The 25,672-nt window shown below is 52.2% G+C and overlaps 1 protein-coding gene across 1 annotated transcript in view; it reads right to left on the bottom strand.

Annotated features, from left to right (window-relative positions):
• The window catches only part of ITGA9 (integrin subunit alpha 9), a 345,722-nt gene that overhangs the window by 8,129 nt on the left and 311,921 nt on the right, over positions 1-25,672 (bottom strand). The window contains exons 26-27 of the mRNA XM_047099700.1: positions 24,754-24,855; positions 9,503-9,622 (exon numbers count right to left, since the gene is read on the bottom strand). Of these exons, the coding sequence (XP_046955656.1) occupies positions 9,503-9,622; positions 24,754-24,855 (222 nt within the window). The remainder of the gene's footprint in view (positions 1-9,502; positions 9,623-24,753; positions 24,856-25,672) is intronic.

Raw genomic sequence — 25,672 nt, 5'->3', positions numbered from 1 at the left:
TACAGAACCCAAAGCCCAGGCTCTGAGTTTACCGAGCAGTGGTCCCCCAACACCTGTGTCACACCAGGTGTGCCCATTGCCATAGGACCTTCTCGGAAGACGTGTACGGGAGAGACGCGACAGGGGGAGCCCCGAGTCCTGATGACTGCTCGTGCTCCAGCCACCTATCTCCTGGGCCACAGGTGAGGTCATTTCCTGGCTCTAAGACACCGATGGCATTCTCAGACCTCGGCGGGTTCCCAAAGCAACCCCGGGGCTGCAGCCTGGGGGGCACACAGCTGCACACACCCAGGGTTCACGCGAAGGCGGCCCGAGACACGGAGCCCTCGTCCGGTGGCGATCGTTTTCGAGGAGGTTTTGGAAATTTCGGGAAAACTGCATTTTCAAAGTTTATGCTACAGGATGGATACACACAAGGAGTTATAAAATTCTTAAAACGAAGATAAATTGAGACTTCAAAGACATTTCTCTGGCAGCAGGCCTTCCTTAGGCACCTCCTCTGGCTCTGGTTACTCTGGGGGAGACGTCTGAGAAGTGCTGGGCAAACCTGGTTTGGCTGCCAGCTGAGCCCCCTGGGGGATGATTCATAATGAGTTGAAGCTGGACCCTCAGCAGCCCCACCGTCCGTTCCCATCCAGTGGAGTCAATGTTGTCCTGCACTTTTTTTTTCCGGAAACTTCCAAGGGCTTGCATTGCCACTAGGAGGGCAGAAGGCCGTGTTTAAAACAGTTCTGTCTGCAGCGGAGGAAACGTTCACGGAAACCCTCGAGGAGGACTCAAGCCAAGCCCTGCTCAGCTGCAGACAGAGGCGTCAGCTTGCTTTCTGGCTTTTGTCCGCACCGGCCCTGATTGATGGCAGCCCGCAGCCCCAAAGAGCATCGCCCTGAGCCCTCCTGACAGACTCTCACAATTTTCCGATACAACCTTCTATCAAAAACCTACCCGAAAACAACTAGGGAAACGGCAGATTTCCTCAGGATAGCCCTCATCAGGGAGGTGTTGTGGGAGGCTCGAGGCCTAGGAAGAGAGAAGAAGGCCCGACCGAGTTTTGGGGTCTGCACCAGCCTCTTCCTTCCCAGCCCGATTTGGGGTGAGTGAGGGACTGGACTGCACAACTCCACAGCATCTGTGCTCTTGTGAGATCCGCACCCCCTCCTCCCCCGGCCTGTGGGTTACCTCCCGGGAAGCCGTTCCAAGGACCTCGGACACACTCCTTCTTTGGACTAGCTCGGGGCCTCATGTTTACGGTCTCTCCGGTTACCCGACTATTTACACAGCACGTCTCTGTCTGGAGATGTAGGCAGGGCAACATCAGCCCAATATTTACTTCCAAGCATAAATAAGTCCCCACTGAGTGTCCCTGGCACATGGTTTTAATTGAGGCAGCGTGAAGGGTGTTGGTGGCTGTGTGTGTTCGCACACGTGCGCGTGGATCCGTGCGTTCCTTCTCCGGAGGCGAGGCAAGGATGGGCCTGGTTGGAGGGAAGGCGATGAGGCCAACGACCCCCGGAGGGGCCGCCAAACCTTGCGCGTTCTCTGAGCCCTTTCACAGATTTCTTTTTCTCAGGGATTCTGCTTGAGGTCAGAAGTAACGCTCTCAAATAAAAACCACGAACCCAACGCCAGCTCGAAAGCGGCAGGCTCTTGGAGCGGGCCCAGCTGAGGGCGGGGAGCAGCCCGCCTGCTTGGGAGAGGGGAGGGCCGGGGGTCCCGGCCATCGTGGGAAGGGGCTGGCCACGGGGCTGGCAGGGGAGTGGCACTTCCCTCGCTGCTGGTCATCTCGCCTGGCAAAAGGGGCAAAGAGGAGGGAGGGGACGGTTCCTTGAACACGGGAGAGGAGGAGGCAGAGGGTTTCTCCTCGACCGAGGGGCGGCCTGTGGGTTCTGGCCAACTGCCCAGGGGAGGGGGTGGGAGGGAGAGAGAAGCGGGGGGCCCTAGACGCGGCTTCTTCTCCTAAAGGAAGAGCCTCCTGGCGGCCTCACTCGCTTGCCACCTGACTCAGAGGCTGGCTTAAGGAGCTGAAGGCGCTTCTTAACGTGCCCGAGTCCCACACCAAGCGGTCTCCCTACCGTAGCTCTGAGCAACCACGCTTTCTTCCGTAAACAGGCCTTTGTGAGTGTCTTGGAGAGGCACGAGGCCCGGGCAGGAGCTAAGGGAGAGGGGAGGGAACTCATTTGGATTTTTCTCCCTTAAAAAGAGTCTCACGTTTCAAAGTTTTCTTCCTGCATGGTGGTTTGGCAGGCTACCGTAATCCTGACACGCACAGTTTAAATTATGGCCCTCGGCGTCTGCTAACATCCCAGCTTTGGCAAAGCTGATGAGGATCTATTTCAGTATCTGAAGAAGGGGCTGGTTAGCTCAGGGCCCTCACTGTGGATTTGGTACTGGAGTCAGGGCCTGGGGCTGCCAAGCAGGAGAGCGCCTGAGGTGCAGTGGGGGGGGGGGGGGAGGGACCTTCGGGAAGGCCCGGGTCTGCCCAGAGGAGGAGGCCAGTGGTGGGGGTGGGGGGCGGAGGGGGGTCTGGAGCCCCGCTCCGGAACAGGCCATCTGCTGACCTGTAAGGGGTTTCTTTTAGATAAACACGTAGCGCAACAGTGGATGATGGGCACGTCAGCGGCCCCACAGGGACGTGCGGGAGGGCCCAGGAGCTGGTGGCACAAGCTTGGCCCGGCCAAGTCCTGCTCGGGTGTGTGTACGTGGCTCAGCCACCATCTCTGGTCACTTACTTAACCGCATTTCCCAGAGGTCTTCCAGACTGACTAAGGCCTCTTCTGTCTACCGCTGTCCTTTTGCCCAGAGTCTGTCGCCTGGTAGGGACCCAACACTGTCTGCCGAGTGAAGGGACTAGCCATCTTTCAAGGGTGAAGCGTGCTGACCCGCAGGCCCGTGTGGCACAATGAATACATCAGCACAGCCACCTGCTTTGTTCCGTCTCCCGACCACGCTACGATTTGTGTTTACGTGGCACATTGTGGGGAACGGCCATTTTTGGCACATCGGCTCGAGGCAACGGCCAACGACCGCAGGGAGCCATGTCAGGAGCCCCTCGAAAGGGAACTGCAAGAGATGTGGCTCCTCAAGGCAGAGGACCTGAACGCCGCCTACCTGTCTTCAAAGGCCCCAGGGAGGCACCCCCTGGTCAGCAGTAGCGACTGGGGATCACTCAGTGGCTTTCCCCTTGACAGAAACGGAGGAGAATATATACGAACTGTGGCAATAAGCCCAAACCATTAAGACCTCCCATGGAAGTTACATATTAGGCTGGCTTTTAGTCCGACTAATCGACAGACTTCTAGGCACTGGACTGTCCATACGATATCAGATCCCAATTCACTGTATGTAAGGCATCATTCTGAGGTTATAGACATAGGAATCACAGTTGACAAGAGGTCTGTAGGTGAAGTTTTAGGAGTCAATAGGTCATCACAATAATCCTACATTTCGTTTGCCATTTTCAACCTCCTAGAAAGTCATCACATTTAGTTAGCTGTTTAAGAAAGAAGATACTGGGGCACCTGGGTGGCTCAGTCAGCTGAGTGTCTGATTCTTGATTTCGGTTCAGGTCATGATCCCAGGGTTGTGGGATCGAGCCCTGTGGGATCCTCGCTCAGCATGGAGCCTGCTTAAGACTCTCTCTCCGAAGAATGAAATCTTGCCATTTGCAGTGATGTGGATGGAACTGGAGGGTATTATGCTAAGTGAAATAAGTCAGGCAGAGAAAGATACCATATGTTTTCACTCATATGTGGATCTTGAGAAACTTAACAGACGACCATGGGGGAGGGGAAGGGGGGGGAAGTTACAGAGAGGGAAGGAGGCAAACCATAAGAGACTCTTAAATACTGAGAACAAACTGAGGGTTGATGGGGGGTGGGGGGGAGGGGAAAGTGCGTCATGGGCACTGAGGAGGGCACTTGTTGGGATGAGCACTGGGCATTGTATGGGAGCCAATCGGACAATAAATTATATTAAAAAAAGAAAAGATTCTCTGTCTCCCTCTGCCCCTCCCCCACTCATGCACATGCACACGCACGTGTTCTCTCTAAAAGGAAAAAAGAAAAAAAAGAAAAACGATATTTTTCTTAAGCTTCCTCTGTCAACCTCCTTCCTGCATTGTAGCTTTGCCTGAAGAGATTACCCACTCTGAATGCCGAGTGCATTCACGAATGTTGCACCAAGATTTACTTTTACTCCCTTTTCCCCAAAGGAGCTCAATCATGATTTTCCCCCTGACACCATGGAAGAGAGGCGAGGTCTCATCTACTTGAAAACAATCGTGACTTTTGAAGAAACCATTGAACGTTTGCCCCTAGTTCTGAACATCGTGAACGTGCAGATGAAAGGCGGCCCCCCCTCCCATGAAGATGTGGCGTCTATTTCCCTTCCCTTGAATCTGGGCTGCCAGGTGACTGCTTTGGCCAACCGAGTATGGTGGAATGATACTACGCCAGTTCTGGGCCAGCCTTTAAGAGAACGAGCAGCTTCCACCATGCTCTCTTGGGGCCTCAGCCACCACGTAAGAAGTCAGACCCCACCCCGGGGAGGCTCTAAGTCTACATGGAGAGAAAGAGGGGCTCAGCCGAGTCCGGCCCCCCAGGCATCCTCACCAAGGTGCCAGCAATGTGACTAAGCTGTCTTAGACTCCTCAGACCAGCCTGGCCGCCAGGGAAATGCCACTGAGTGACCCCACTCAATGTCACGGGGAGCAGAAGAATCACCCAGGCAAACCCTTCCTGGATTCCCGCCCCACGCATTTATAAGATACAACGCGCCTCAATTTGGGGGCAGTGTGTTACACAGCAGCGGCTAAAAGGTACGATATAAAAGCCACAGCTTGAGCGACGGCACCTCAGGAAACCATGAAACCCTAAAGGGGCGAATGCCTGTCTAACTTCCTTCTTTTATGAGAGTCACCCCAACCCCCACCCCGCCTCCCCAAGTGCCATCTTGACTCTTTCTCCTTCCCGAGTCTTAGCTGTTGGGATCGGTGGGGCACATGGGACCCAAGCGGAGCCAAATTCCCTCCCTGCCAGCCCCCTGCCTCCAGCCACAGCAGTGGACATTCTCTCCCCTGGACTTGCAGAGCTGGGCGTCAGAGGTGGCCGATCCGTCTGTGTCTGGGGCTAGAAGTCACTGAGACGTACCCCTCAGGAGCAGCGGGGGGCACCCGTTTTTCCCCGTGTGCGGAGAAGTGTGGAGAGGCAGGTCAGCTCGGGGAGGACAGGATGCAGGAGTGTAGAGGGGCAGCGGTGAGGGGCTGCGGGGGACAAAGGGAGGGAGAGAGGGGGTTATCTGGCTTGGTTTCTGGACACTTTCTGGGTCTGGATGCACACATCTCCTTTGGGGCCTATGTGTACTCTTGCATCCTTACAATTCTTGCTGAAGTGGCTGTGAATGGATTTCTGGGCTTTTTTTTTTTTTTTTTTTTTTTTGGCAACTGACAAGAAGGGCCTTGGTGATGCCTGAGGTAGGAAACGGAAGGGAAAGCGGGCCGGGCCGGTGAGGTGACAGGAATGTCCTTCTGTAGACCTTCCGCCTGCTGGGTGAGGGGGCCTGGGAGTGGTTCACGCCCAGTCTAGTCTCCCGTAGGCCCCGCACACTCAGAATGCCTCACCCCGAGCTGCCTCTCTTCCGGAATGAATTCAAATCGCACCTTCCTTACTCTCACCAAGGGAAACCGTCCACTGTCTAGTGAAAACAGTGAGGGACTGTCTTCCTTCCTGACCTCCCCAGTCCAACCGGCCACCAAATCCCGCTCTAATTGGCTCTCCTCTCCTCCATCCGTGGCCACTGCCCTAGCCCCCGTACCGTCCCCAGACCTCTCTCCCGAGACAGCTCTGGCCATGGCACTGCTCTGTCCACAGACCCACCCCTCCCCCCTTTCCCCTTTCCCCTGGGTGGTGGGCGCTTTCAGAGAGTCGGGGTCGGCCATCTTACTGCGGGCCACTGCTTGCCCGTGACATACCTCCCACGCGGCTCCCATTCTCACCTCCTCTTCCTTCTTAGGGAATATCCACCTGCCCTTCCCTGCCTGGACAACTCAAACCACATCCAAGGTCAGGCTTGGATGACACCTCCTTTGCGAAACGTCCTCTGACTTCTCTCGGGTGCTTCTGTGTGTTCAGCTCGGTGCTAAGCATTTCGCCTGCATCCTCCCTACACCTCAAGTCAGAGGTTGCGGTCTCCGTTTTACTGAGGGAACGGGGGGTCACAGAGGGTGACCGTCCCCAGCCACACAGCTGGCAAACGTGAGAGCCAGGTTTCAACGGTACCTTCTTCTCAGTTTCCAGAGAAGTTTGCACACGCTTATCACCCCCTATTCCATTTATAGGTCTGTGCGCTAGATGGCGAAGCATTCAGGGGCAGGGAGGAGTCCCAATTATCGTCGTATCCAGGTGCCTACCCAGCGTTTGGTTCCAAGCAAACGTTCAATAAATTGAGCTGAAATGAAATATTGCTCTTGGAGGATGAGCAAAGTGGCTTTCCGCTTTGGTGTCATTTAACTGCTTCCTTAAAGGTGTTGTTAGACCCTGCGCTTCCCCCTCGTTAGTGATGGCAAGACCTCGTCTGGGGTAAGGCCACCGCTTGACTGACACCACTCTGCCCCCTCGCTCAGTCCGTGGTAGAGGGTGGGGTCCGCCTCCTCGGGTCCTGGCCCTTTGGATCACACAGCCGCTGGGTGACATCAGGGTGCTGACTACCCACGGCAGCTATCTCCTGCAACCTCATTCTTTAAACAAACACAGCAGAAGCAAAGCTAGGCAGATGGCAGGTGGAAGAAGGCATGAGTGTGTACACAGAGTTGGGACACAGCCCTGAATGGCAGGGCCAAGGGGGGTTGCCAGAAGGAGGGCATTCCCTCATGAGCAGGTATGGGGCATGGCCACCACGCTGCCCACTCTCTGTTCCTGTCTGGTCTCACGTACCCAGCCTTGGAGGACTTCCTGTCATCTGAGGAGCCCAAAGGCAGAAGGAAGGAGTACGTGTACACACACACACACACACACACACACACACACACACACACCCCCCAACCAAAGCTCTTGCTGTCTTTTCAGATCAAACACCGAGCTGGCTTTGTTCTCTGCTGCAGACCTGAGGCCGTCCCGGCCGGAAGGAGTCAGAGGACACAAGGGGGCGTTGAGAACCTATCTGGCCACGCAGATTAAACAAACGACAAATTGGCACATTATTTTTTGTTTCTTTTTCAACAGGTAATATCCACTCCTGGCAAATATATAGGGAAATGGACACTTTTGATATAGTGCTTGTGGGAGGGGGAATGGGTATAACCTTTCTAGAGGCGATTTGCAGGATGCAATAAAAGGCTTAAAGTATGCATCTCCTCTGACTCAGTAATTCCATTTCTAGGGTTTCATCTTAAGTACATAATGAAGGATTTGTGCAAATATTTGGCTCTAAGGATATTCACTGTGGCACCGTTTAAAGGGGGTGTGAATCCAGGAGCCACCTGGCTCCCAGCATCGGGGGACAGGAGGGGTGCGTGCAGACATGGGGCCGCCTGGAGGTGGGTTTTTAACCACATGGAAAGATGTTTGCAGTATTGTGTTCGGGGTGGGGCGGGGGAGGCTGAAAAGAGTACACGGAATGTCTGAGAAGCACGGGAACATAAGAGAAACTTCTCTTGAAGGAATGTCTTCCATGTAGTTTTCTTTAAACCTCCAGAACTTTTTCAGGTGACGTAACCCTCCACTTACAGCAATCAGCCCAATTGTCCGTCTGAAGAATGTGTAGTGAAAACATGGTGTTTCCTGTGTCTCGACTTCTTGGATACAAGTATGTGTATTCTGCTTTGATTTCAGATGAATAATTGGACCCACTGTTTTAACGTTAGAGGTATTGTACCTCTGAACATGTCGTGTGTATTACTGGGAAGTTCAACATCCTTCTCAAAGATAAATAGGTGCTATGAGAATGCTTGGTCTACATCTCTACAGAGAAGAAGGCCAAGAAGAGACAATACTGTTCATTGTGGTTATTCTGAGATGCGGACTCCTGAGTGTTTTTGTACTTTTTTTCTTTTAGAGACTTAAAAATTTTTTAAGTCTTTATTTATTTGTTTATTTATTTAGAGAGACAGAGACAGAGACAGAGCAAGCAGAGGAGGGGCAAAGAGAGAGAGGCAGAGAGAGAGAATCCCAAGCAGGCTCCACGCTGCTAGCCTGGAACCTGATGTGGGGCTCGAACCCACGAACCGTGAGATCACGACCTGAGCTGAAATCAGGAGTCGGACACTTAACCGATGGAGCCACCCAGACGCCCCTATACCTTTTTTTTAATGTTTATTTATTCCTGCCAGAGAGAGAGAGACAGAGCACGAGTGGGGGAGGAGCAGAGAGAGAGGGAGACAGAATCCGAAGCAGGCTCCAGGCTCTGAGCAAGCGGTCAGCACAGAGCCAGACGCGGGGCTCGAACCCACAAGCCGGGAGATCAAGACCTGAGCCAAAGTCAGACGCTCAACCGACTGAGCCACCCAGGTGCCCCATATACCTTTTTTTTTCTTATTGACAGGTTACAATGTCTGATCGATGAATACAAATTATTTTGTGACCCCCAAGAAAGTAATGATTTGAATTTAAAGCATCCATCCATAATGATATAAGAGGCTGCTTCCCACCTGCATCTGAAACCCGGAACACTAGCAAAGCAGGGCTTTGGTGGCAACAAGTCCCAGCTCTGCCCCGTGGTGCTATTCTAGGACCTGGAGACATAAGGACCAACCGGGGATCCACTCACCTGGGACATGAGCGCTCAGGAGGAGGGGCACACCTTCGCTAGATAATGACTCTGAGGTTGCTACTGACGAGCACAGAGGCTCTGAAGGGAAGGGACTCCGGACCTCTGAGAGTGTGAGGCAAAGAAACCAGCTCAGACTTGGGGTGTGGACACCCCTTTCCCCTTGAGAAAGTGACAAGAGGCAAGAAGGAGGGGCCGGTGTTCCCCGGTGAAGGGCAAGCGTATCCCCGGGCTAACCTACAAGTGAACCACCCGGGGTTGGGAGAATGGACCACACAGCTCCCCAGGCGGAACTCTGGACTGTATCTCATCTTAGTTGCCCGAGTCCTCGGGGCAAAAGTCCTTTTCCTGTTCCACATGGGAAGAAAACAAAGAGTCGCTCGGCTTTTGCTTTGCTTGTGTTTTCTCCGAGCAAACGGTGAACCACCCCAGGCCCCGCTGTTCCTCCCAGGCTTCTGTCGTGGAGTTGGGCTCCCACCTTTCTGTTGGGACCAGCGAGAAGGTAAGAACAGGGCGGGGCCGCGCCGTCTGCTCTCGCTCTAAAGGTCCAGGCCTCGGCTGTAATGGCCTCAAGTGGAGCCAAGAGTCCATTCGAACCTGAGGGGGACGCTGGCCTTGCTTCACTGTACCTGCACCGTGAAGGAAGTTCTAAAAGGAAGCTCCTTTCAAGGGGATCCTCGCGAGGCAGGAGGGCTGGGCGTCCACGGGTGGGGGCTCCACAGGGCCCTGCAATTACCAGACTCACCTTCCAGAGCAGAACGGCCAGCAGCAGGAAGATGAGTATTCCCACCAGCAGACTTATGGCAATGATCCAGCCCACGACATAGCCACGGGGCTCCAGATTGTGCAAGGCTTCGAAGACCACCTAGGAGGCAGAGCAGAAGGGGGAATGATTTTCAAATGGAAGTGCCCATAGCGTGACAGAGCCCGGCCTGGGCTTGACGTTCGGAGCGAACTACGGAGGAGTCCAGACCGTTGTTACCGAAGACTGGACTCTGTTCAGTTCTCTCCTGGTTGTAGACCGATGGATTTTTCACCATCAGGGGGTGAAAAAGCCACTTGAAATCCAAGCCCCAGGTCTTGAGAGGGTTGTAACAACAACAAGCCTGACTTCAACATCATGAAGTGAACCTAAGTGTGGTGAAAGTCTCAGAAGACGCGGGCAACAGCAGCCTCCCGTGCGTTACGGTTTTGCGATGGAGGACGTGGGCGTGCCAGCTTCTTTCCAAGTGTTCCGCTCAACGTGTCGCTCAGCGCGAGCATTTGACGGATGCCACTTTCCCGACAGACTGTCACTCCCCAAGGGCCGGGACACCATCCGTCTCCGGTCTCATGGCAAAGCCTAGCACACTGGAGACCCTCACTCCTGAAGCTCCGGGCTCTGGTTTTCGGTGGGAATCGTGTGCGATCCCAGCCCGTGCCTCCGTGAGGCAAGTTTCCCCAAGTTTGATGGGAAGTCAGTGGTGTGCTGGAACGTGTGGGCATTTACACTGCAGAAACTGGGAGACAAGTCAGGGCCCCCCACCCGCCTGCCGCAGAACGGATTGCTTAACATGTATTGGCTCAACACTAACTGGCCCCTTTGGCTCTGCTCCAGCCCCACTGGGCACGGTGGGGTTTGGTTTTGTAGAATTCCAAGCATCCATTGTGTCCTCGCCGCATAGTAACTTTGCCCTAACGATCACTGCCCACTCAAACTCGCTGCAAAAGAGACAGAAGTCCCAGCTCCGGGCAGTCATCGTTTCCCTCGGCTGCCCAGCTGGCCCATCCCCGGGTCTTTGTCCACGCTGGGCCATCCCCTCCTTGGGGAGAGCCTGTCTGAACCTAGCTAGATGCTGGAGGCCGGCTGTGGCTTCCACCTTGCCTGGAAGCTTCACTAGTCATGGGAGCCCAGGGATTCCCCACTCAAGCTGCATGGGGTGATGGGGCACAGTACCTTACAGTGACCAGCACTGCTTATGGCCCCTTTTAGGGCCTGGCTCCCAGCTAACTCTTCCCCAACGCTCCTCTGTGTCTTGTAATCTCCTGTCCACGTTATACAACTACCCGATGAGGGATTCAACGCCCATTTTACAGAGGGGGACCATGGAGGCCCAGAGAGGACAAGTCTTTTTCTCTGGGCCAGGTAGCTGAAGTACAGAGTCAGGATTTGAACTCAGGTCCAGCCAACCCCAACCCCCCAGATCTGAGCTTGTCAACACTGCACCAGTGAGCGCCTAGATGACGGTGGCTCTTCTTAAAGACTACCTGTTGGTTAAATAGGTCATTTGTTGACGGTGCCCTGGTGATAAGAAAAGCAAAGGTGTGCATCTCGATCTCATTGCGTCCATTCCCACAGCTCGAGTAGGAGGGGAGGGGTGTGTGCTGGGGGGAGGGGCTGGATGGCCAGTCACGAGGCAGACAAGCTGCCATAGTTGCACCCATAGATGCTGAATCCAGAACCTCATCTCCAAGAAAATCAGGCAGAGCAGAGACCATCCCTTCCTACGTGGGGGCAAATGAAAGAAAACTGCCTACACACATAGTCATTCTGGGAACGGAAAGGAGTCCTCTTTGCTGTATTGTGCTCACTGGCTACGTGACCTTGGGCAAGGTACTTAACCTCTCTGAGTCCCCTTTCTCTCATCTGCAACATAGGGGTAAAACAGCACCTCTGCAGAGAATTCAAGGGGCTAAGACACACAGAGCCCCAAGCATGGCACCGGGCAGAACCCAGCTCTGACAAACAGAAGGTGATTTCTCCATCACTGCCGGCAGGGAGGTATTTTTGAGGTTGGGCATGGTTGGCTACTTTTCCATTTTTAAAAACTATTTACTGATGTCTAATATACACAGAGAAAAGTAAACACAACCCAAGCGCACAGCTCACTGAATTCTTATCCCACGCGTGTTAAATGCACAGGTGCAACCAGTACCCAGAATAAGAAACAGAATGGGACCAGAACCCCCGGAAGTCCCCTTTGCACGCCTTTCCGGCTAACCACCTCCCCATCACGGGTCACCGTGACCCTGACTTCTAAGGGCCTGGATTAGCTGCACCTGCTTTTGTCCTCAGTACACCTGGAATGGCACAGCGTCAACTCTGAAGTCTGCCATCACGCGCCCATCCGTTCAGACTAGAGATTCAGGTCTTTAAAGAAAGATTCACGCCCTTGGGTTCTTGCCCCTGAAAGGCTGTGGATTGAGTCACCCCCCACATTCAGAATCTCTCATGGCGTCTTGTACAGATGAGCCTTGAGGCACTATGGCCAACAGGTACGGTCTTAGACAGCCAAGATACCGCCCTCCGTTTCCTCCTCTGTGAAACGGGGGTCTGAGAGGGAAAATCAGATAGCGTTGTGAAAATTCCCAGCGCAGGGTCACGTAACATAAGTCTGCCGAACCTTCTCGTCAACAGAGGGTTGCTGAGACAGGCTGTGAGCTCAGGTCAGCTGTGGTCGAGCCCCTTGGATCACCCCGATGGCTTCTCAGGGACGCTGCCTGCCCTCCGCATCAGAAATCTGCGTCCTGGCAAAGCCATGCTGGAGATCTGGTTTTGTGGATACAGACACAGCTAAGAGTATCCACAGCAGTTTAGTCTAGCAAATTCCACAAGAATGCCCTGTCACTTCGCCGGAATGTGTGTTTAATCCTTTCTTATTTTTAGTGATGCTGTCCGTCTTCTTGGATGCATGTCTCGTGCTTTGGCAGAGCGGGTTCCCGTGCGTCAAGACTCTAATGAGCTCACGTGGGGGAGAAAATCAGAGCGTCCTGCAGCTTTAAGAAGTCACATCTCAGATAAAACCCCAAAGGAAGGCACAGCAGCCGGACTACAGCGGGGAGTCAACAAGCAGTGACCATGAAGCCTCGACTATACCACTAAAGAGCTGGTGATCCTGGTCACGCCCCTGGACCTCTCTACGTATCTTGTCTCTGTATTCTGTTGTTCCCATCCCCAGTCACTATTCCAGGTCAGGCCTGGTCTGATCTCATAGCACCCTTTCAGGGGCCCCGGAGAGGCCATCAGGGGTTGTCTTTTTTTTTTTTTTTTCAAATATTTATTTTAGGAGAAAGAGAGAGAGGGAGGGAAGAAGGGAGGGAGGGAGAGGGAGAAGAATGTGAGCAGGGGAGGGGCAGAGAGAGAGAGACACACACACACACACAGAATGTGAAGCAGGCTCCAGGCTCTGAGCTGTCAGCACAGAGCCTGATGCGGGGCTTGAACTCATGAGCTGTGAGATCATGACCTGAGCCAGAGTCAGCCACCCAGGTGCCCCAGGAGTTGTCTTCTTAAAATGCAGGTCTTATGTTGCTTCTCTGCTTACGCTATTGGTGACTTCTCTTTACGCTGAATACATATTCCAGGGTCCCAAGTTCTTTACAGTCTGGTCTCCTTCGTACCTTGCCAGCCCCTTGCCGGGCCATCATCCCCATCCTTGTTGGTTTGCATCATCTCGCCAGCCAGAACTGTGCTCTCCGGCCTCTGCAGGCTGCTTTGGCCGCCTGCAATGCCTTTCTGTTCTTGTCCATTTGACGAAATCCAATGTTGCTCATCTTAAAAGTATTCAGGGGCGCCTGGGCGGCTCACTTGGTTACGCTTCTGACTTTGGCTCAGGTCGTGATCCCACTTTGGGCTCCGTGCTGACAGGGTAGAACCTGCTTGAGATTCTCTCTCTCTCCCTCTCTCTCCGTCTCTCTCTGCCCCTCCCCCGCTCACATGCATATGTGCTCTCTCTCTCTCTCTCCTTGGTGATGCCAATGCCATTGGTCCATACTTGGAGCAGAAAGGGGCCAGGGAACGTTCCAGTCTACCATCAGAAGGACATGCAATCATCTTTTCACCTGATTTCCAAGTTTTAAATACTTTTGAAAATAGGATAATATCATGGAGAAATGACAAATGTTACAACATTAAGTGCAAAAAAAAAAAATCAAGATAGCAATTTAATATCTAGAAGACGTCAGCTTTGCAGAAACATGGTAGGAAGTTTTAAAAGTACACAGGTGCTTTTTTGAGATTATGGGGCTTTTTTTCCTTTTTTTCTGTTTTTCGCTCTTAAAACTTCTTTTTAACTCAGTGTTTTAAAGCCAAGTTGAAAAAAAAAAAAGGAAAAAGAGAGACTCTGCTCCTACATCTGCTGTTCCAAGAAACCTGACTTTTTGGCAGGATTAGTCATTCTTTGAGCTTTTGGAAACATTGCCATTTTCAGCCTCTGTTAGCAGAGAAGCCCTATTGTGGCATCTCCATGTACAAAACGGAAGAAAACGGAGGTTCTCTGGTTGTAGAGAAGGTAGGCAGCCCGAGCCCAGCCCGCTCGGCACCCCCTTCCTACGCCGTCCCTCCCTACCCCAGCCGCAGCAGGCCCTGAACCGGATCAAGGGACCCCCACGGCGCCACAGGACTTATTAAAACCTTAGCCGAGCAGTGCCGTCTCTTAGTCCTTATCACTCTGTAAGGTAACGACGCATCTTCCTGTTGACGGGCTCCAGCACCCTGTGAATTCCTACAGAACAAGGCTTCAAATGCACGTTCTCCAGCCACCTAAACCAGGATTGTGATTCATGGTGTGGTTCATGAATGCAATGTCCTCTCGGCTCTAACATCAGGTGGAGCATGGGTATAATTCAGTCTACAACAGAAGATGCTGGGGTTCGAAGCCGGACTCTCTGAGTGTTCTCTTCTCTACCTCAAAAATATATTTGCAAATGTTATTTCTCGGCGGGGAGTTCTGGCCATCCGTGCATCCATCTGCCCACCTACCCACACGCCCATCTGTCCATCCATTCATCTGTCTGTCCACCCCATCCATCCATCCATCTGTTTGTCTATGTAGCAGCTGCTACGTGCCGGGCACTTGTAGGGGGTCCTTGATGAATCAAGCAGATAGTGTTGTCCTCACGAAGCTTCTGGCTTTCAGAGAATACTGATCAATTAGACACATAGATGTGAAATTATAATTTTGGCCAGTGCCCCAAGGCAGAGGTTCATGGTTATAAAAGACTCTGAGATAGGCGTGGCAGTCAGAAAGAGTTCCTGGAGGAGCTGCTGGAGCTGAGAGCGATGAGTCAAAGAGAGGGGAGGGAACAGCATTCCAAAGAGAAGGAACAGCATATGCAAAACCCCTGTGGCCACAGGAAGCTTGGCAGGGGTGAGACAGGGCCAGCAGACAGCGGGGTCGGAGCAGGCAGAATGAACAAGGCGCCAAAGGAAGACGTTCAAGGTGAAGCTGGAGAGATAGGAAGGGCTGGAGGCTGGGTTAAGAATCATACGTTTTATCTTAAGAGAAACGGGAATCCGACGCAGGGTTTGGACCTGGGGAGGGATATGGTTCACAGTTTGCCAGGAGCACTTTGCTGAAAAACGGCGGTAGATGAGAAGGGAGAACTTCGCACGGGTGGGGGGGTTCAAGGAACAAACAGCCCTGGTAGCAGGGTTGCAGGGGAAGTGGTGCAGGGGAGATGTTGTGCTTCCAGCACGAAAGGAGGTGAGGAAAGAGGGGAAAAGATCTGCGGACGGTGGGGGGTCTGGTGGTGGAGGCCGGGAGACCCGAGGTGGCAGTTCTGCTCGGCAAGGGGGTGGCTGATGGCATAGCCGTGGATGAAAGCCGGGAGGCTCGTGTGCCGGACGTGAACTAATAATACGTAAGAGAAGGAGGGGCTTGAGGATTTGTCTCCACAGAGGCTTTGAGGAGGACGGACGTCAGGCCGGGGCAAGCGCGGGCCCACATCCTGGGTGTCCTACCGGCTGCTGGGGAGTTTCATGCATCTGAGGTTGGCGAGCCGGTGTCTGGGAACCTCCGGAAGCCAACTTCCGGTCTGAGGCAGCTGGCAAACCCGAATCCCAGGGCTGGCCTCGTTTCTGTGTTTCTAGAACCTTTCAAATTCCCACCACCGCAAGTAGGCCTCGTGTCACAGCTGGCAACGCTCAGGTCTCTGGGAGGCCTGAGGACATGACCACAACGGGGTGCGCCTGGCCCAGGCCCCTGCGGGACAAGGGTTTCCGGTGTTGAGAGGACGGTGCAGTCAGCACTACCCAAAGGGAGGTTCAACCTCAGACCCAGGTCGGCTGAAGGTCAATTACGACGGCAAGACGCTCTCTGCAGTCGACCTCACACACACCTCACAGAGCAGGAATTCGAGTAAGAGAAAAAGTGGAGGGGACGGAACATCTGGGACGATGAAATGACATTTCCACCTGCTTCTGATTACATCTAACAGCCAGCGAGGGGGTAGGCGAGGGGGGAGGAAATGTTCTCAGCAGAACCACGTCTTAAACTGCTCTCAGAACACAGCCCTCGGAAAGCACACCCGCTCAGGGGAGCAGGGAGACTTCTGGAGACCACATCAATGAACAGAAAATAAACGGCGCGTTTGGCGAGATCAGCATCGTACGTCTGTGCCGTGACAAACAGAGACGTCACCCGTGCCCGTGGCTGCCAGGTGCCGGGTGTCGGAGATGGCCTGCTCTGTTAGAGTTTGCAGAGGCGAGAGCTGGGCTGGTGCCATAATCCCTTTGTGGTTAATCATGGGCCGCGTCTGTTGGGAACGGGCTGAGTTCTCGACGCCGCGTTGAGAGGTTTTATAGCCACCACTGCTGATAATGCTCACAGCTGCTCTTTAGAGGACAGCTCATCCACCTCGGGCTATCCGGGCGAGGAGCTATGCATCTGGTGAGGGACCAGGCCTCACCAGGAAGAGCGCCAGCATCAACAGACCCCGGAGTCGGCACGTGATGTGCTGCTCGGGCCACCAGAGCCGAGGGTCGCTCCTGAAACAAAGGGCCAGCTGCTTACCACCCAGGACTGTGATCCCTACCACCTGCTCAGAATGGCCTTCCCACTGTGCGTGTGGGCGCGAGGCAACGGGCCAGCACAGGGCAGAGGAGCACAGGGGTAAGGAAGGCTCGGGGCCTGCAAATAGCCAGCCCCAGCAGCCCGTCCTGGCTCTTCAACCGACAAGCCGTGGCATCTCAGGGTGGAAGGTCTTTTCACCTCCTGGAGCCTCAGTTTCCCTTCCTGGGCTCACAGGGAGCACTTCCTTAATAAACTGGTTGCACACACACGCTCATCTCACGTTTGCTCCTTGAGAATCTAGCTTAGGACACCACACGACTTCCTGTGGCATGCCTGTCCTTCGCCCGTCCCTTAGAAGACTCCTTCGGCGCCTGCTCAGGGGTCGCTGTTTCTTCCCACGCAGCCCGCCCTAACCTCTTGAGCCGGGCATTCGCGGTACATAACCACACCGGGCTGCGAGCATGTCTGCGTGCCCTGTGTGTGCTGTGAAAGTCTTGAGGGTATAGAGTGATGCTGGTTCATACTTACTGGGGGTTCAACTCGTGTCTAGTGATAGAAGTTGATGGACCGGACGGCAGTCTTGTCCTAAAATACCACCTTTTGTAGCAGAACTCTCTAGAGTCCAGGGGTTCGGCATGGGGTACAGCGTCCACCAAGGGAAACGGAGAAGGGGGAAATGCCAGGCTCCCCACCCCTGAGGCAACTGAAGCGTATTTCAGCCTAGGAGTGGGTTCTGTTGTTTACAAAAATAACAACGATGATAGTGATCGCGATGATAACCAGAAATCATCGGTTTAGGATAAACTGACCAAGACTCTTGAGGATTTGGGGGAGGAAGAGGCTTATTCTTCATGTGGTTCAGCCTGTCCTTGGCCATCTCTTTATGCAGTAAGAGACACTATTTTTTTTTTTTATTAAAGAGCGAAAAAAAATTTTTTTAAATGTTTATTCATTTTTGAGAGACAGAGAGAGACAGAGCACAAGCAGGGATGGGGCAGAGAGAGAGGGAGACACAGAATCCGAAGCGGGCTCCAGGCTCCGAGTGGTCAGCACAGAGCCCAACGCGGGGCTCGAACTCACAGACCGTGAGATCGTGACCTGAGCTGAGGTTGGACGCTCAACCGACTGAGCCCCCCAGGCGCCCGAGTGAGAGCCACTATTAACTGAATGTCCATGTGGATGCACCAGGCAAGGGGCTTTGCATCAAGGAATCCTTTGATTCCTCCCAACCCTTTCGGACGGGCATCCCCTACACGTGACCACACAAATTGCCACATCTTTACTGATGTAAATCAACCTGTCTGCTTCCATCGCCTCTGCCACCATCACCTCTTGCCAGGTAATAGTCACAACCTTCTAACTAGCCTTCTTATTTCCACCTTTCCTTCCTCCAGTCCACTACCCATACAGTAGCCCGTGGTTTGTTGTTGTTTTTTTTTTTTTTTAATGTTTATTTATTTTTGAGAGAGACAGAGACAGAATGAGAGTGCGTTAGGGGCAGAGAGAGAGGGAGACACAGAATCTGAAGCAGGCTCCGGGCTCTGAGAGGTCAGCACAGAGCTCGACGTGGGGCTCGAACTCAAGAGCTGTGAGATCACGACCTGAGCCGAAGTTGGACGCTCAACCGACTGAGCCACCCAGACGCCCCGGAGCCTGTGGTTTTTAAAGAATACACAGCTGACCCTTGAACGACACAGGTTGAACTGCAGAGGTCCACTTACATGTGGATTTTTAAAAATAAATGCAGTGCAGTGCTGTGAATGTATTTTCTTTTCCTTATGATTTTCTTAATAACATTTTCTTTTCTCTAGCTTACTTTATACATAGTAAGGACACAGATATATAATACAGATTATTACATATCCGTATATAGGTATATAACACAGAGGACATAGTATATAATACGGATAACATACAAGTTACATGTTAATTGACTGCTTACGTTATCAGTAAGGCTTCTGGTCAATAGCAGGCTGTTAATAATTAAGTTTTGGTTAAATAAACGTTGAAAAAAAATTGTATTAAAAAAAAATTAAATAAACGTTGAAAAAAATTGTATTTTAAAAAAAAAAAAGGGGGCGCCTGGGTGGCGCAGTCGGTTAAGCGTCTGACTTCAGCCAGGTCACGATCTCGCGGTCCGGGAGTTCGAGCCCCGCGTCGGGCTCTGGGCTGACGGCTCAGAGCCTGGAGCCTGTTTCCGATTCTGTGTCTCCCTCTCTCTCTGCCCCTCCCCCGTTCATGCTCTGTCTCTCTCTGTCCCAAAAATAAATAAACGTTGAAAAAAAAAATTGTATTTAAAAAAAAATAGTTAAGTTTTGGGAGAGTCCAAAGTTCTACGTGGATTTCTGACAGCAACGGGGGTTGGTGCCCCTAACCCCTGTGTTGTTCAAAGGTCGACTGTGTATTAGATCATGCCATTCCCCTCTTCAAACAGAAGCTTTCATTGGCCTCCCTTCGCCACTGCCCCCTCTGGTGTTTCACGGTGCAGACCTGCCCGTGTGTTTCCCCACAGATGCGTTCACCCTTCCGCGGGCTCCTGCCACACTGGTCTTCGAGTTGTGAGCACAGCGGGCCGCTTGGGTGTTTAAGCAGCTCTCCCCCTGAGCTGGGGCGCTTCTCCCCATCCTTGGCAAGCCAATTCCTTCTCATTTTCTAGGTCTCACCTTCCTTGGAGAAAGACTCCCTGACTCCTTCAAGAGAAGGCATGTTGCTCCCAGGGGGCCCCTGGGAGGCTCGGTCAGTTCAGCGTCTGACTCTTGATTTTGCTCAGGTCATAATCTTGCAGTTCGTGAGATCAAGCCCCACATTGGGCTCTGCTGATAGCACTGAGCCTGCTTGGGATTCTCTCTCTACCTCTCTCTCCGCCCCTCCCCACTCATTCTCTCTCTCTCTCTCTCTCTCTCTCTCAAAATAAATAAACATTAAAAAAAAAAAAAGAAAAGAAAGCAGGTTGCTCCCATAGAACTAACCTCAATTTGTTGTTGTTGTTTAAAAAAATGTTTTTAGGCTTGTTTATTTTGAGAGAGAGAGAGCATGTGTGCACAAGCAGGGGAGGGGCAGAGAGAAAGGGAGAGAGAGAATCCCAAGCGGGCTCCACACTGTCAACGCAGAGCCCGACTCAGAGCGGCCTCAGTCTCATGAACAGTGAGATCGTGACCTGAGCCGAAATCAAGAGTCGGAAGCTGAACCAACTGAGCCACCCAGGCGTCCCAGAACTAACCTTAATTTGAAATGAAATCCTTCTTTGCTTCCCTGTTTACCATCCTCTGTCCCCTCAATCAGCCCTGGGAGGGCCGGGGCCACGCTTATTTTGTTCCCCATCGCATCCCTTGTGCCTGCCTAGTACGGTACCTGGCTCTTACCAAGGCCCCTGTAAATATTCATCAAATAAATAAGCAAATGTGACTATTAGGAAACAGGACTCATATTTTGGCAAACTTTGCTGGAATACTTCTCAATTTCTTATGGTTATAACTTAATTCTCACTTGTGGGGCTGGTGGGTGAGGAGTAGGACCGGTGGTGACCTTCCAATGACCCTCTTCTGCAACCTACATCTCAATGTAACTTGAGGTTCGAGGGGGAAAACTCTCTTGCCTCGTGGAACCTAATTTTAAGTGTAACTGGCCACGTAAATGGTAAAGTACAGGTCACAATCTACTCGGTGACTGTAAAAATTGTAAAGCTGGCATCAAGAAGCAGCACACCAAAAGGACCATAAGTGGCATCTTTGAGAATAGTCTCTGTTTACCACGTTAGGTGACGCCCGTCTGGTTGAGATGCCTCGGCTTGTGTCTTTGGTTGGGGGGCACTGGTCGTTTGCAGAACAAGGGAGGAGATCTCTAGGACGGAGAAAGCAGCTTTCCCGTGTTATGGATGAGGAAACTGAGGCTCACACAGCCTACCTGATCCCCAAAGTCACAGGGAGGGAGAAGGGCTGGAACCCGGGCTTTTCTGACTCCCGAGGGGAGATGCAGTCCTCTGCATTCACAGAAGACTGGCTTCTCGCAAGGGCTGAGCTTGGGAGTTGAATGGAAGTGGCTTCAGAGAAAATGAACTCTGCACTTGCTGCCCTGCTCAGTTAGTGCTTGGCTGGGCAGGTGACTTTAGAAGCGAAAGTGTGGCTGCAATGCTGAGGCTTCATTCTGGGGTCTGATTAGAACGAGAAGGGAAGGCCCCCTCTGGGGTGAGGACAGCCAGGTCCAGCCTGAAGGAGCTGGCTGGGCTCCCAGGCCACCTGGGCGGTTTTAACAGAGATACTTTAAAACAAGTCAACGATTTCCTTCCCATGCTGGAGACTTTGCTTTTGTCCAGGCCCTTTCACCCACAAAGGCTCAGTGACTTCCTGGGGGCCTGGCTGGCTGAGGCAGGGAGGGGGAAGGAGCCTCAGGCCGGGACGTGGTGTTCTTGCCTCAGTCACTGTGAGATGCCGGGCAAGTCATTTCTTCTTCCCAAGTGTCGGAGGTCCTTCGTTCACTAGAGGCAGAGGCTTAGTGGTTCTAACCGAGTTGGGGGGGGGGTACAAGGAAATCTCCAGGCACTTGTTAAAATTCTGACCCATCTGAAGGGGTGCTGAGGGCAGTGGGCTGCGTGAGGGAGGTGAACGCCCCAGTGTGGACAGATGGTTCCCATGCACCATGGCAGAAGGTGACGGGCCCCAAACGCCTGCCCTGTCAAATACGCAAGGAAGTATCACTCCTTCAAACATACTATTTCTTAAAAAAAGAAAGAAAGAAAGAAAGGCAAAAAAGCCCAAACACTCCTCAACCATCTTTGGACAAAGATTTTCACATTCTCTCATTAAGGCTGCAGATGGCCCGGGAAGTTACTACCAACAGAGTGGTCCAAATGACTGAACAAAGCGTGGCTCAGGTTAGCTGGCCTGATGCTAATCCTCAGGATAAGAGAAGCCCACGAGAGGGGACAACTGTCACTTCTTAGCAGCCCTGTATTGACCCCCTCCCTCCCTTCTAGTGCTGGGGAATCCTCCTCTGTGTAAGTCTCAGGGCAATGGTGTCACAGAGATGCTAGGGGTTTGCTTTCCCTGGGGTGTGGTCTCCCGGCGACAGGGACCCAACCTCGGGCAGTGAGAGGCTCCCCACTGACTCTAGAGCCAGAGGCTGAGAGAAGCCAGGGACAGCTGTGTCCAAAGCACCACGTGCACTCTTCCCATGGCCTGAGCCCGTGGTCCTGGCTCCTCAGGTTTCTGGACTCCTCTCCTGCCCTCAGCCTGGTTCTCCAGACTTCCTGGCAATGCTGAGAGCTGCCATATATCCTTCGCACCCATTCTGACTCTGCCAAAAAGAGAATCAGTCCTCCCCGCTTGCTCCTAAGATCTTAGCCCAGTATACACTCCACATGGCAATGACTTCTTCACCTGTGGATTTATGTCTGTATCCTATTTTCTTCAGCTGGAAAATATCAAGAAAATCGGTGTGCTATGTAATTCATACAAGCTTCTCATCCAGCCTGAGAAGGGGGTTGGGGATGGTGGCTCGCAGTAGCAAAGCTGATTCTCCAGATTCTTGGTTTGTCCTGGGGGAGTTTCTAGCCTCAGTTGTTGGCAAATCTCCCTGAAAAGTGAGAAGGGCCAGGTCGGGGCGCCTGGGTGGCTCAGTCGGTTAAGCAGCTGATTTCGGGTCAGGTCACGATCTCACAGTTTGTGAGTTTGAGCCCGGCATCGGGCTCTGTGCTGAAAGGGTGGAGCCTGCTTGTGATTCCGTCTCCCTCGCTCTGTGCCCCTCCCCTGCTTGCTCTCTCTCTCAAAAATAAATAAAAATAAACTTAAAAAAAAAAAGGGCTGGGTTGAACAGAATAGGAAATTCAGCATACTACTGGCACTTGGAAACCAGTACAGAATATAACACGACAGATCTCACCTGGAGCTCTCAGGTTTGGGTCTGTACAGGTGAGCTTGATGGGGCTGGTCTTAGACACCCCCCCCCGAAAGTACCCTCCAGATCTATTTATTAATAAACATTCAAAAATTGATCACATATTTCTAGTTATTCACTCAAATGCTTTGTAAAGCACTCAGACCATAGCATAAAAAGAAAAGATCCAGAGAGTCCCAGGAAAATCACTTGATTTCCCGATTGGGGAAATTTACCACGGTATACACATTATGTGGTTACAAATCAGATTATTTCCCCTTCTCACCCACACCCTGCTCCTTACCAGCTGAAAGGACACTTCCTGTTCATTCCAAGGCCATCAGAATTTGGTATCTAATCTAAAATCTTGTGAAACTTTGCCCGGTTTAAATTTGGTGGCTAGCCTCCATGGAAATTTCCCCTCAAATAGATAGCTGACAGAGAGCCAGGCCTTCAGAAGACTCATGCAGGGAAGAACGTGTTTGTTCTAAAAAAGTAAACCTTCCTACTCAGAAAAGACTTTTTTTTTTTCCTGCCAGGAAAGTTGAGAACAGACTGTAGGACTTCATCTAGCTCATGGGTTGAAAGGCAAAGTCCTGGAAAGGAGGGAGAAGGCGACATTGTAGGATTCTGATGGGTCAGTGCTAAAGAAAAATCATTGGAAGTGAGAGCTTCTTTCACAGAGCTCTTGATAATGAAAATATCACCATAGTGCTCAAAATGGAACAGTAGTTAATGGAAGTGGCATTTTGGGGGCATACAGATGACTCAGAAGGCCAACAATGGGATGTTAAGCAATGTCCTCCCGGATCCCATAGCTCAGTGTTCTCACTGAGGGCGATGTGCCCAGTCAATTGGTTTTTCATCTACATGAGGGATTCCACCTGTAGGAAACCTGCTAAATCACATCCCTTAGCTCTCAAGCGGGAACACCGTGGTCTACTCAAACATTCCAAACCTCGCATGTTGGGCTATAAAACTTTTTAACCAGACCTATGACAATGAGCGATGAACCAGTCTCCTTCACTTCTCAGGCGAGGGTCTGAATTAGCAGTGAAATGGCCAGAAGGCGGTGAGGAGAAGGCAAAAGCCAGCTCCAAACACCTGATCTGCTGGAAAAACTCGCCCTAGAGGGTGAGAGATGCCAGTGCCATTCCAAGTCACCCTTTTTGGTTCCTGTTATTAAAATTAGTCCCTGGACAATTTCTCCGAGTGAACAGAGGAGTCCAGCTCTGCACCTGGCCGCCCTTGCCCACACTGAGCATGGTATGCCCAAGCCCTGGTGCAGCTCTGATAACCCTCCCCCATTCCCAGATTCACCTTCGTTCCGCACTAGCTGGTGCTCTTGGCTCTTGCTCACCACACACAGGAGCGGGACTGAGGTTTCGTTGCAGTCCCCAGAGACTTATTTTTTTTTTCAGGGTCTTACACGAATGGGCTTTGGGCCGATTCATATCCTAACACTGAGACACGTGGTGCTCCTATTGTTGTTGCAAAATAAGTTAACAGCCTTTTCTTTGCAGGTACACTACCTCTATGACTTTATCACATTTGTAAATTTGTCACGGCAACGCCGACCCCTCCAAGAGTCCCTTGGGAGGAGGTGAATTCCAGGGAAGTAGATGCAAAAAGGTAGGGTCACTGCCTAGCTCGGTGGCAAAACCCGTTCGCAGGCTGCTGTCTCGACCCTTTCTATCTGCCCAGGATGTGAGAGTGAGTGTCAAGAATGCACCTCCCCTCCCGACCCCTGAAAACCCGTAAAAGGCAGCACAATCCCAAGGCCACACTTCCCCTCCAGCCTCCCCCACACCCCCACATCCACGCCTCCCGCTGCCGCACCCTCCCGTGTCTCTGAAGCTTGCATCCCCTGCACTTTAGGCAGGACAAGGGGGCAGAGAGTGAAAGAAGGTTGGAGGGCTTAGAAATTTGGATGTGACCTCTTTAAAGTTATTCAAACCACTTGTTTTTAAGGCGCCTAGTGTTTATCCATGGAGCAATATGATTGGGGAGGCAGATGAGGTTTCAGGGAAAGGTCTGAGAAAGATAAAAATAGTCCTGGCTTTCAGAGTGGAAATCCAAGCCCTGTCAAGGGTACTTCCAGACTATTTTTCCTTGAGCTGGTCATAGCAGAGAGCTTTCACATAATGATGGCACAGTAAAGAACAATGCTATCACAAGAGCCGACCGCAGCAGTTCTCCGTGGGGGCCTGGGAGCCAAGGCAGGCATGGTCTTGGGTCTACCGCAAAGCCAACATCTTGGCTCAGAGACTGTCTTTACCCTCAAATTCTAGCACCAAGCCACCCAGATTCCCCCACCCTCCCAAGAGGGCTGTTCTAAGGCTGGCTGACTCACCGTCATCTCTTCTGGGTTCCCATTGGCTATCTCCACCACCCTCAGGGCAGCATCCACCTTGACCTTGGCACGGGTCATGAACTGGATGACAGATGAACTGTCCTGTGGAGGAAACAACACAACTCAGTGACACATTTTTCAGTGACAACGGCTGGGCCTCAAAGTAGCAGGAAGAACTGAATTCCAAGATTCCATGTGGGCCGGACGAAAATTTTATCCCTGAACTAGGTACCTCCCCATTCCAGGCACCCACGTAAACAGAGGTTTCCAGTCTGCCTCTCGAGAATTCTTTCATACTATGGCGGATGCTGAAAAGCTGAAGTTTTGCCAGTCATCAATACATGCAAGCTTGTGCGCTATGGTTTCCAAGCGGTAAGAGCCAGATATTTGGACGTTGATATTGACATACTCACAAAGAGTAGAAAATAAATAAAGCTGCTTAACTGTGTACAACAAATCCAGGCCTGGCATTCCATGGAAGGCATCTGATTTATATTTCTCAAGCATCTTCCTGCTCTGACCACAACCCTCAAACCCTTCACATGAGTTACTTTTAACTCTTTCTTTACCCTTCAATGAGGCTGTCTGGGGGTCAAAACCATTTAACATGGAGAGAGGAGGCTGGATGGGGTGATGAGACAGGGACACATCTAGCTTATAAATCAGGCCATGGCTTGAGGAGTAAGGAGACTGGGCGGGGGGGCGTGGGCACATCTAAGACTCAGGAAGAGCCCACCAGCAGTGGCCTTGATGTGGGCTCAGATCCACAGAATGAGAAAATGGCCACCAGGCAGGGATGGGGTTGGGATCTGGAAAGAGGGCAAAACTGCGGCTCAGGGAAGGGTCAGCACCTTGAGCCAGTGGTACAGACAGTGCTACCTTGACTGTGGGTGGAGGACCAGCCTGGCTTCCGGTGAGG

This window comes from Lynx rufus, unplaced genomic scaffold (genome assembly GCF_022079265.1).
Source record: "Lynx rufus isolate CCGP_SWC_20201006 ecotype Redwood Valley unplaced genomic scaffold, mLynRuf1.p SCAF_5, whole genome shotgun sequence".
In the NCBI taxonomy this organism is placed as follows: domain Eukaryota; kingdom Metazoa; phylum Chordata; class Mammalia; order Carnivora; family Felidae; genus Lynx; species Lynx rufus.
This window is presented reverse-complemented; position numbering and strand designations above follow the sequence as displayed.